Source organism: Eurosta solidaginis, chromosome 4 (genome assembly GCF_040869045.1).
Source record: "Eurosta solidaginis isolate ZX-2024a chromosome 4, ASM4086904v1, whole genome shotgun sequence".
Lineage (NCBI taxonomy): Eukaryota > Metazoa > Arthropoda > Insecta > Diptera > Tephritidae > Eurosta > Eurosta solidaginis.
In genome coordinates, this window is record NC_090322.1 from 185,326,129 (window position 1) to 185,338,337 (window position 12,209).

Consider the following 12,209-nt stretch of genomic DNA (forward strand, 5'->3'; position numbering starts at 1 on the left):
CCCACTTACACCACCTCTTCAGCCTAAATTACCTCATGTATGGAATATCTATACCAAATAATTATAATCATGGACGGTGTAGGCAGACAGTATGATATAACTTGGAGTACTCCAGTAAAAAGAAACTTAATGGTACATCCTATGAGACCAACAGTGTATATCGAAGGGAATGACGGGAAAACTGTGCAATGTCGTATGGGATGGTGGTCATACTATGCGAATGCATGAATATGCTCCAGCCCTGATACAACCCTTTGTGGAAGAGGAGGGGACTTTCTTAAATTCTTGGAAATATATTATTGAGAGGCGTGCCTTTGCGTTTTCAGTATACATTGCACGCACACCTAGATCAAAACACCGATCAACTTATAAAATTGCATTATTCAGAAAACGCAAATCCCTGACTGATTTTCCCATATGCACCAATTTAAATTTTAATTTATATTTTATTTCTTACAAATTCGTTTCTCCCTGTTAGTGGAGGTATTAGCTAATCGAGTATAAAGATAAAATAAAATAAATAATTGTAAGGCGCGATAACCTCCGAAGAGATTTTAAGCCGAGCTTCTCTACAAATTGGCTGGACGGGACCTACTTGTTTTATGCCTACTCCGAACGCCATGAGTTCTCCCAGGATCTGCGGTGTGGTAGGCGGAGCACGCTAACATCACACCACGGCGGCCGCTACGTATTAAAATGACAAGGTCGGGGTACTTATATATTCGAATCTTAAAATTTTTGAGTTAGTTCCCTATTGATCTAGTTTCGCCCTATGTGGTAAATTTATCATTATTTCAAAATGTTGACTTATAGAAGCTTCAAGTGGTTAATGGTCAGCTCCTGCTTAACTTGATTTTAAGAGGTGAGAAAAAGGTGCAAGGTATAATTTGAAAAATAGTATTACCTTTGATTCCCCCAGCAAGATTTTCGTGTATCAAAACTGTAAACACAACAATATTTGAGCGCAACCTTCAGACAATTTGTTTATCAGAAAGTCGACAAGTAATCACTTTAACACCCCCAGTGACTACTGCTTGATTTTTAATAAATAGTTAAGCAACGCTTAAACTAACTTTACTAAACTCCAGCTAAACTTCAGAGCAGTTTTTTGTACGGCAATATTGATTTCTATTATCTAGATAATTTGTATATACGGCAACACTGAGCTTTTTAACCCAACAATAATTAGAAAATTATTAATCCAGTCTTCGGCGAATATATATCTAGTTCTGAAGCTAAAACATAACATCATTCTCTAATTATTCTTAAATCTGCCAACTTTAAAAAATATTGTAAAATATAGTGTTCGTCCAGTTGATCTCCAACTTCATTCTAAAACTATCATCCACCCTTTGGGAAATTTTGAGAAGTGTATTGTTACGAATGTTAGCAACACTACGGGATACTGCCATCTCTTTGCCGATGCTAAGCAGTGACGCGAATGCACATCAATAATATAATAATTTTGTCTACATCTATATACGTACACGCAGCGGAGGAGAGATGCACAAACACATGCAGATATCTTATCTGAGATGCTCCTAAAGGTATGCAATTGTTATTGTGGAAGTGTCGCTCACACATACAAGCGCATGGGGTATGAGAGAAGCTATAAAAATTATACATCTGTAGTTGTTGCTGGAAAGTTTATAACTAACTAGTAAGTTCTGGAATTAGAAAAGCCTAGAAATATGCAACGAGGAGGTCGGACAGTATAAAAGGGCGACAACAGTGGAGGCGAGAGATCAGCTTCATTTAAGCTATCAGTCAGTTTGGTTATTAAGCAAGCTAGTTGCAAAGTATAAGTGTTATTGTGAAGTACTTTAATAAAGGCCATTTTTCCATTATTTAATATTGGAGTTATTTATTCAACCGTTTAGTGATACGAACTTAGCAGAAGATTGCAAATAAGATGATTTGCGGTACATTCGTTACAGTATAGTTCTCAAATTAATATTCAGCACATTTTTCCAGTTGATATCCTACATTGGAGGATATCGAGTTGAGGTTGAGTACCAACAAACCCAATAGGTATTTATTGTCAGCAATAAAATAAACACTTTGTTGATAGCAGTAATGATGCGTTATAAATAAGGAATAGAACATACATGTTTTATTTTATTTTCGTGAAAATACTATAGTATTGGAATGGCATATTTGAGTTCAATTAGAGAGTTTCCCTTGTGCACAATTTGGGCACTATTTTTAAATTTAAGTAACAGAATCTTTTATCTTATAAAAAGCTAACCTTTTTGCTGAGAACGCTATGATTCTCAACTTCAGTCACTGTTTCGAAACAACTATTGAAATGTTTGAAGTATGCTAGTTATCAACATGAGCTTTAATGGTACTGAAGCCCAAATCCTTGCTGAGTATATTCGACACCATTGCTAATGAACTCAAATAACTGCCCCAGCAGGTTAGGGAATCAAAATATACCCGCGGTAGATATGCCTGTCGTAAGAGGCGACTAAAATACCAGATTCAAGGGGCTGTGTAGCGCAACCCTTCAGGTTGCCAGCGCAATATATTGCTTCTCTAAACTCAAATGTCAACCTCACCTATCCGCGGCGAATCCTGTTTCACTAACAAACGATGCTCTGGCGACCCCAAGCCCCTCATGGAACTTGGGGGTAGGGAGGGATGGATGGCCTGAAGGTTTAATTTGGCCATATAAATCGTTCCCGAGATGGTCGGGCTAGCACCTTAATGGTGCTGTGTTACCGGAGCGTACCGGATCTGTATCCGGTAAAGGACCATGACATCGATAACTGTCCCCAAAGCCTTCGGGGAGCAACCTTATCGCTACAACAACAACAACAACAACTCAAATAACTGTCCGGTCGCAAAGACCCTGAGCTAGATAAATAATTTTGTATGTAAATTCAGCAACAACGCTTAGAGCCATATAGAAGTCTTGTTCAATTTGTTAGCCAGATAATTCGTTTGTTTTTGTCTTTGTTTTTGCAACGCTGCCTTAAATAAACACACTAGCCATCATCCGGTTGCTAAGATCCTGAGCCAGATAAATAATTTTGCATGTAAATGCAACAACAACGATTTGAGCCAGATAAATCCAGATAGAAGTCTGGTTCAATTTGTGAGCCAGATAATTTTTTAATTACTTCTTTTTAGTTTGGCAACGCTGCCTTTAATAAACCTACTTTTTCAAAAATAGATGTCGCTTCTTAGCCTTTCGCCGTATGAGTTAAATGAAAAACAGCGGCGACATCTGCCTATCACATTTCACGTGTGCGAGACATCTGCTTCTCAAGCCTCTCAATGATCCAGAGCATTCCCGTGAGAATTGAGCGTGAGCCGGAGCTGTAAAACTCACTGGATGACGGCAACTATTTCAAAAATAAATGTCGCTGCTTGGCTTAACCCGCATGTGTTAAATGAAACACAACGGCGACATCTGCCTTACCAACACTAATGTGTACAAAAATATAACGACCTCTGTTTTTCAAGTTTCCCAATGATCCAGAGCATTCCCATCAGAATTGAGCTTGCTATGGAGATAGAAAACTCACTGCATGATGGCTGTAAAGTTAAGTAGAGTTTAACCCTGCCAGATCGGCCGCTTAAGCGGAGTTTAAACTTTAGTTAAAGTTGAATGAAAAACTGCTTAACAAGTTTAAGCGTAGTTTAATTGAAAAACAGTATTAAACTTGTACTGAAAATCGGGCCTTAACATGGTAGTTTTTTGTTTATTTACTTGTTGGTTGTTGTTGTTACTGAATAGTTTGTTACTAAGCTGTGAGCTATTTATACATTTACTCAAAACGCTTCTATAATCACTAAGGGTTTAAGCGCGCCACAATATTTGAGTTGTTATGCTTGCCTATGTTGTTGTTGAAGTTTAATATTTGTTAGTGTCAGCAAATGACGTAGCTAACAGATCCACGTAAGGACGCATGCGTTTGCTAGTGAGGGAGTCTAAAAATTATGTTAAAGAAACTTATGCTTGATACAAAGTAAAATTTCTGTGATTTACGTATGGTGGCAGTGTATGACATATAGCTGATTCATGTGTCACAGCATGTTGCGAATAAAGTTAGTTACATGCAAAGTTGTTAAAAAAAGCTTAGTACTGGAAAGTAATCCAGTACTTAAGCAGTAGAGTTTGGCAATTGGACAAAGATTAAGACAAACTCTGAAGTTCATTTTTTTTACAGTTTTTTGGAACTGTGACTTTTTTATAATCTGTTCCAATTAGGAAAAGATGACTTTGTGACACCGGTTACATATTTGGAACTATGCGTTTTATAAACTGGAATTGGACAAATTCTAAAGTACCGGTGAGTTTTTTGGGATCGGTTCTCTTTATGTACCCGTTTATTTAATTGAGAATCGGTTACGTAATTTGGAATCGGTTTTTTTTTTTTGAATCGGTTATACATTTTGGAAATATCTAATTATTTTATAATTTTTGCATTCAGGTAGAAATGGTTTTAAGCAACTTGTTACTTTTTTAAAACTTTGTTTCTTAGGAAACAAAATTGTGGTCTTCAATAGAACCGTTGAATTCTTGAACCTGGAACCATTTAAGGAACCGATTACTTATTTGAGACTCGATTACTTATTTCTGAATCCAATAACATTTTTGGTTGGTTAAATTGTTTTGAATACGGTTACTCATTTTGGAACCCTGACTTCTTACAATATTGTAACGAATTTAGTGAAATTCCGCTTATTTGAAACTTTTTGCTAATGTTCGAATCACTAAACTGTTGAATAAATAACTCCAATATTCAATAACGCAAAATTGTATTTATTAGACTACCTTAAAAGTACTTCACAATAAAACTTACACCTCACAACCTATAGCGTGCTTAAGTCAAAACTGATTGCTGACTACTCAGCTTTCGCTGCTTTTATACTCTCTGTTGCCTCCTCCACCCATTTCTCCTAAGGTCTAGTAAGTTCGCGAACTTTATGCTTGGTTACTAGCCATATACATATGTGCATGTATATTTGTAGTTTATAGTCTCTCGCATAGCCATTTGCGTGTGTATATGTGAGTATTACTTCGGCTGATGGTGAGTATCTCTCTGCTGCCTTGTATGTGCATGTGTACCTACATGATGACTGATTTGTTTACGTACATACAAGTGGCTGCTAAGTATCGGATTAGGGATGCTAGTATCACTTAGTGATGTGAATATTCGGCTCACTGCCCCCACCTAGGTCTGATCGTCGCGATCAGACAAATCGCTCGATCTGCCCGCTGCTAGCCTCTCCAAATGAATCACCCTTATATTTCGTGGTTTCCAAATAGTTTGTATGCGGTAGATGGTATCACTGATCCTCCTCGCAACTTTGTACGGGCCTTCCCAACTGCACAAAAATTTGGATGGAACACATTTCCGCCAGTGAAGGTTGTATAGCGGTACCAAATCTCCGTTGAGGAAACCTTCCGAATTATTATTTTTGTCGTACCTGTGTTTCATCCTACTACTCATTATCGTGAGCCGTTCCATCACACTCTGTTGTTTGGCCAATGAACTACTTCGCAGAGCTTGATCTTGACGAATTGACTTTGCATCATCATTATCGTCTTGACGGTTCACAACAGTAGTGCGCCCTGGCTTGAACACCTTTGCATTTTTTCTGGGAAATTCTTTCCTTCATTAGTGCGTCCGTTTGGGTTTGTCAATGCCAGTGTTTCTCTCGCAGGTATCTTTGATTTTGCTATTTTGCTTTGTTTGGCCCATTCGTTCCATCAATCTTTGCCCGATCTACTACCTTTGACTTTGGTGGTCTTTATCGAGTGTCCTCCACCAGCACTCGCTTATTGCTGAACCTTTTCTCAAAACTGTAATTAAGGGGTGCATGCTTGTTCTTGTATTGTCTTTGCTTGTCGATCCTGATGCCATGGTCAACTAAGAAGTCCACTCCCAAGATGACTTCATCAACAATCTCTGCCACAAAGAATTTGCGCAGAACCGTGACCTTTCCAATTAAGACTTCACATATAACTTCTCCCTGGACTTGGTTATACTCGCCAGTGACTGTACGCAACATTGCTCCAGGTAATGACTTTACTCTCCTGTTGACCAATGATTAAGGAATGAGATGTGGCCGTATCTACAGTCAGTACACGTTCTTTGCCACCCACATTCATCAATGTTTCGTAGTTGTTTCGCTCTCCCTCGGGAATGGTCTTTAGTATTTCAGCAGCAGATCCCTTCAATGCCTCGGATAGTGCAGCAACTTTATCTTCAATACTCCAGTTGTTCACTGCTGACGTCTTCTCAAATTGCAGCTTAAATACTTGGAAAGGAACAGATCCGTCAAAAGATGGAGTCTTTACCTTCGGTGTGCTCGCTGGAACAGCTGAGCGATTTAGCTGTAACTGCTCCATACGACGTTTTAAATCTTCCACTTCTGCCTGAAATTCAGCGATTTTTGCATCCTGCGCTTCCAGCTTTGATGTTACCCTTGCTTCCTATGCTTCCAACTGCGAAGGAATTTTTGTCACCTGTCTTGTTCTTCCATCTTGGATGTTATGCGTGTCTCCTGCGATTCCAGTTGGGATGCCATATATGTCTTCTGTTCTTCCAGTTGAGTTTCCATCTTTGATGTAATCTGTGTTGTCATTTCTGAAATACGCGTTTCTTGTGCTTCAATCTGTGATGTTATGCGTGTCTCCCTCGATTCCAGTTGGGATGACATTTGCGGCAACATTTCTGAAATGCGTACCTCCTGTGCTTTCACCTTGAATTTTACTATCGATGTTTGCGCAGATATTGCAACCAAAATCATGTTCAAGTCTGTCTGAAGTTCGAGTTTATTGCCGGTTGTATTCAATCTACGGCTCTCCAATTCCTTCAGTTTCTGGATCTTCTATTCACTACACTTTGTCATGTCTTTGTTGTACTCTGCAAATCTGGAATTGATTCAACAATTCCTCTGCTGACACCAATTGTGACAAATTTAGTGAAATTCCGCTTATTTGAAACCTATTTCTAACGCTCGACTCACTGAACTGTTAAATAAATAACTCCAATATTCAATAATGAAAAATGGTCTTTATTAAACTACTTTGAAAGTATTTCACTATAACACTTATACTTCACAACCAATAGCGTGCTTAAATCAAAACTGGTTGCTGACTACTCAGCTTTCGCTGCTTTTATACTCTCTGTTGCCTCGTCCACCCATTTCTCCTAAGGTCTAGTAACTTCGTGAGCTTCTTGCTTGGTTACCAGCCATATAGGTACATGTATATTTGTAGTTTATAGTCTCTCGCATAGCCATATGCGTGTGTATATGTGAGTGCTATTGGTTGATAGTGAGTATCTCTCTGCTGACTTGTATGTACATGTGTAAATGATAATTGATTTGTTTACGTACATACAAGTGGCTGCTTAGTATCGGATTAGGAATGCTAGAATCAATTAGTGATAAGAATATCTATTCGTAACAATATGTTGTAATAAGAAACACACGAATTTTAAGGAACCGGTTATTTTTTTTTGAACCGAACCTCCAAGGAAGTGAGTTTCGGATTTCTTAAGGAGATGTAGGTTACTTCTTGACCTCGGTATACTTTATGGAAACGGTTACTCATTTAGGAACCCGTTATCTATTTGAGAACCGGTAACTTATTTGAGAAAGGGTAACTATGTAAGTACGAAACCGGTTACTTATTTCAGAAGCAGTTTCTAATTTTGAATTCAGTAACCTAGCTAGAAATCTGCTGCTTATTAGGAGTAGACCAATTACTGATTATGGAACCTTTAACTTAATTTTTAGCTCCCGGAACGAGTGCTTTCTTGCGGTGGTAAGAACAGTTCCGAAATGACATGCACATTATCGCAAATGTTTCTTCGAATTACTTGGAACATTTCCAATGAAATGTTCTCTAACTGGTTTCGAACCCGAAAGTGACGTGCTCTGCGTACCAAGCTGAAGGTCCTGGTTTTAAGTCTCATGCAAAGCATACGCAAGCAACAAGATGTGATACGACCACATATAATTCATGTGCTGATCTGTAAACGTTTTTGTACAGAGTCCTTAGCTTCTCTAAAGAGTCCCAAGGGGTGAAACCCTTTATAAAAACCGATTTCCAATCATCGCAAAGAAAAAAGCACACTTCAAGGATTCCATGAGCTGTTGACTACCATACCAAAAGTCCTGGGTTGAATTCTCGGGCAAATAAAGTGTAGTGGGGGTCGCCCCTCGGTGTCGCCTGCCACGTAGTTGTTTAACAAACGCTCTGCACTTCTACCATGGACAGCTTCTCAGTGAGAATTAATCTGCCTTGCAGCTGTCGTTTGGAGTCGGCATACAATCTGCAGGTCCCGTCCTGGTAATTTGTAGAAAAAATTAAAAGGGAGCACAATGCATATTGGAAGAAAAGCTCGACCTTAATCTCCTCGGAGGTAAATCGCGTCAAGTATTTATTTTGTGTATGCTTAGCAGGTACTCAGCTTCCCCAACCCAATCGCCAACTTATACGAGACGAGTACCAATACTCTACATCTTAGCTTACATTATTTAACTTTGAAAACTTATCTGAGCCCTTTAAATTTCAAAATAAAATATTTTACTACAGCTTAATCGACTAAAGTCCGCCAGTCACCGGAATAGCTGCCCCATTGACATACGAAGACTTTTCCGAAGCCAAAAATGCTATCACATTAGCAATCTCCTCTGGACGTCCCAAACGACCCATTGGACATCGTTGCAGTATATCCGTCTTGATCTTTTCCGGTACACTATCCACCATGGGTGTATTAATAAAACCTGGTAATATCGCATTTACGCGTATACCAAATTTACCAAATTCTTTTGCAGCAATTTCACTTAATGAGATAACACCCGCTTTGGTGGCGGCATAATTAGCCTGTCCTGGATTATTCATACGCGCTACAATGCTCGAGAGATTAATGATAGTGCCATTGCGTATCTGATGCTCGATCATTGCGCGTGCAAATTGCTGTGTCATTAGGAAAGTTCCTTTTAAATTAACTTCATACACTTCATCATAATCTTTCTCAGTTAACTTGAGCAGATAACCATCGCGTGTAATACCCGCTGAATTGATCACAATGGAAGGTGGTTGCATGAAGTGTTCGATTGAGAAAGTCACAGATTTGCTGACACTCGCTAATGAAGATACATCCAATTTCAATGGAATAACATTATCTGCAAATGAATGAAAAATTTATATTTAGCATACTTTTAGGCTTATGCACTTTAGTTTACTCACCACATGCAATTTCGTTAACTGTTTGCTCAGCTGATTTCATATTACGATCAGCTGCGATCACCTTAGCGCCGTCGCGTGCAAGTAAACGACAGGTGGCGCGCCCGATGCCCGAACCAGCACCTAAAGAGAAAGCAAAAAGAATAAATATCGGTGGCTGGTTTTTAGCTTTGTTTCCCTTTAACATATTTTTATTTACCTGTTACTATCGCTAATTTTCCTATTAGTCCCATTTATTTGCTCACAGATTGCTTGTCTGACAGTTATTTTATAATAATAAAGTGTTCCCGAACTCAGCAACACGCGTTCGGTCGAAGTTTTAAGCAATAAATTAAGAATGAGAATGTACCTACACTGAATCTACTCTGTGCTGCTTGATCATCGGCACAACAAAAATATATTAATGGACAAATTTAGACACCATACAATAACACAACGTTCCAAACACAATCTAATAAACAAAAGTCTGTATACAAAACATACGATCGGTACGTCCAAAGCTCACAATAGAAGTCCACAACGCGAGGAAGCAAAATATACTACTGACTAGCGTTAGCTAGCCAAGTGACTCGGTGCCGGCATATTGAGCCCTTATCTTTAGAGTCTAGACAGACAGGCCCTCGATTAAATTTTAATTACGTATGTACATTGTTGTTACAGCAACATTACTTTTATACTTATTTTCATACATCATCAAAAATACATCAAGGTTTATGCCCCTATTACGGTATACAACTCAACTTAGTTGGCTTGTAATTAAAACAACTCAACTTTCAGACAACTCAACTCCTGTTTGATATTACGAATTACAACTTATTTCAGTTGAAGTTGAATTGGTGTTGCCAACCTAGGAAAGTGATGATTTGACAGATAAATGAAGAGCTGATGAATTTGTGACGGAAATTTAAGCATTTGCAAAAGTGATTTTGTTATTACAAGATATTATATAATATGAAATCTATTTTATAATGGCGAAAATGTTGGAGATTGACATGTCGTGAATACGGAAAACATTCGCGTGATCATTCTTATCCCTTTGAACTACCTAGCACCAAGTAAGAAAATGTTTAATTGACAAATGTTGAGCTTCAAATGAAGTTATTTCGCAGATTTGATAGGAAGCATTTTGCTCATTACTAAACAAAATTAAGGACCATTTCCGCAAACGCTTTCGAAGGAAGGCTGTACCCTATTTTAAAATTATGCTCCACACTCAGATTCCCTGCTGATGGCAGCTATCAAAAATGCTGTGGAAATGATTTTGGTGTTGAACTGGTTAAAGATATTATTGGGGAGCATATTTGCGCGAAGTGAATTAAAACCCAAACAGAAAAAATTGTATTTTACTCTAAAACAGGATTCCCATGAGTAGTAATTAGTATCAATGGGACTCACGTCCGCATAATTTCACCTATATTGGCTGCATCCGAACTGCGGCCAGCTTCGTGCAACTTTGGAATGTCGCTCCATAAAGTGAAAAAGTCATTCAATGTAATCCTTTGTTTAAACGTTTCTATAAATGTGTACAAAATTGTTGATTAAAAAAGGTTTAACTACCGGCTTTAAATTTTTTGTTTTTTTTTTTTTTTGTTGGTAACGTTTTATGAGCCCGTGCACCATCTAACTCTTATCAAAGGTGTTATCAAAAGACGCGTTTCGATCGCCGTTTTTAGGATTCGAAAGCGGAAATTAAGAATTTTATTTCTGTCGAAAAATATTTACAAAAACCCACAAAATGGCCCGAGGGTCCGAAATATGAGGCCCGATCCACAGTTTTTTTGCACGGAACATCTTCCTGCGTTGGCGGCCTTTGGCCGCGATTTGTAAAAATAACCCTGGGTGGTTCCAACGCCTTTCTGCATTAGTGTGTACAAAAAATCTGGCAAAAAACCAAATAAAAATTTGAACTGAAATGATATGACAGAAATTAAATTATTAATTTTTGTTTTCGAATTCTTAAATCGGAAGTCCAAACATGTCTTTTCATACCAACTTTGAAAATTTTTGTTAAAAATTAGGTGGTGAACCGTCTTCTAAAACGTAACATTTTTTCAAAACAACTGCAAAATTGTATGAGACAACTGCTAGTAATCAGTTGTAAGATTTTGACGTCTTTGACAACTACACCAACACAAGATTGTAAACGGTAATGCCACAAAAAGTTGTTAGACTAGGCAACTCAACCTAAATTTTTTTTGACAGGTTCAGTTGTAATCTGTAATACCAAATTGCAAAATTTCAACCCAACCAGAGTTGAGTTGTAAACGGTAATAGGGGCATTAATGTTTCTGGCTATTCACATTTTTCGTCAATCTGTTGGTATGCGAAATTGATTTCAAAGCTTTAGGGGTCTGGGAGGTAATCAAAGTCTGAGTCACTATTTTGGAGAGTATGAAGCTGCCGTTAGGTATGTGGATATTTTTGGTATTAACGTCACCTCATTATCAACTTATCTGCTTAAAAACGTTTAGTCTAAAGTGTATTGTTTTTTGTAAACTCTGTTAAAAATACAACGCCATAAGCTGATAAAAGGGTGAATGCATACCCAAGTTCTGAGGTAAATTCACCACCGTTATCAGTATGAAAAAAATAATAATAATAGAAGGTGCGACATATCTCCTAGGAAATTCGAGATTCTCTTCAAATTTGCATCGTGCTATTTTTTATTGCTATGTAGAAATTCGTGGCACGTGACCCCCATGCTTTATACTCCGACTCTGAGAGGTACACTCGGAGAGTTTGTTAATCCACTACAGGGGGGGGGGGGGGGGGGGCGAATCCGCTTAGAAAGTTTGGTTTTTCATAAAAAAAAAAATTTCTAAAGATGTTGATGTTGCTCTTCCCGAACATTGAACCCAGGACCTTCGGTGTGTTGGACGAGCACGCTGTCACCACACACCGGCGACCATATAAATGTGTAGCATACATATTAAGCTCTACCATTCCAAATTTCCTTGTAGAAGTATAGATGGGGTGAACGAGAATGCTCCAC

At 38.2% G+C, this 12,209-nt stretch overlaps 1 protein-coding gene across 2 annotated transcripts; it reads right to left on the reverse strand.

Annotated features, from left to right (window-relative positions):
* Positions 1 to 8,356: 8,356 nt before the first annotated feature.
* Positions 8,357 to 9,955, reverse strand: LOC137250766 ((3R)-3-hydroxyacyl-CoA dehydrogenase). 2 transcript variants are annotated; one of them, XM_067784171.1, is made up of 4 exons: positions 9,593 to 9,955; positions 9,417 to 9,544; positions 9,221 to 9,340; positions 8,357 to 9,156 (listed from the first exon to the last, which is right to left on the reverse strand). In XM_067784171.1, exons 2-4 carry the CDS (start codon positions 9,448 to 9,450, stop codon positions 8,573 to 8,575), a joined length of 738 nt encoding a protein of 245 aa, XP_067640272.1. In that variant the 5' UTR covers positions 9,451 to 9,544; positions 9,593 to 9,955; the 3' UTR covers positions 8,357 to 8,572. The 2 variants fall into 2 exon arrangements, with proteins under 2 accessions (XP_067640272.1, XP_067640271.1); XM_067784170.1 differs by having other exon boundaries at positions 9,417 to 9,954.
* Between the last annotated feature and the right edge of the window lie 2,254 nt (positions 9,956 to 12,209).

Excerpts from the sequence above, each read along its gene's own strand:
- LOC137250766 (XM_067784171.1), bottom strand. The coding sequence starts at position 9,450 with ATGGGACTAATAGGAAAATTAGCGATAGTAACAG. Across the intron at positions 9,341-9,416 it reads AAAATTAGCGATAGTAACAG|GTGCTGGTTCGGGCATCGGG; the intron begins GTAAATAAAAAT and ends CTTTCTCTTTAG. Across the intron at positions 9,157-9,220 it reads AGTTAACGAAATTGCATGTG|ATAATGTTATTCCATTGAAA; the intron begins GTGAGTAAACTA and ends ATTCATTTGCAG.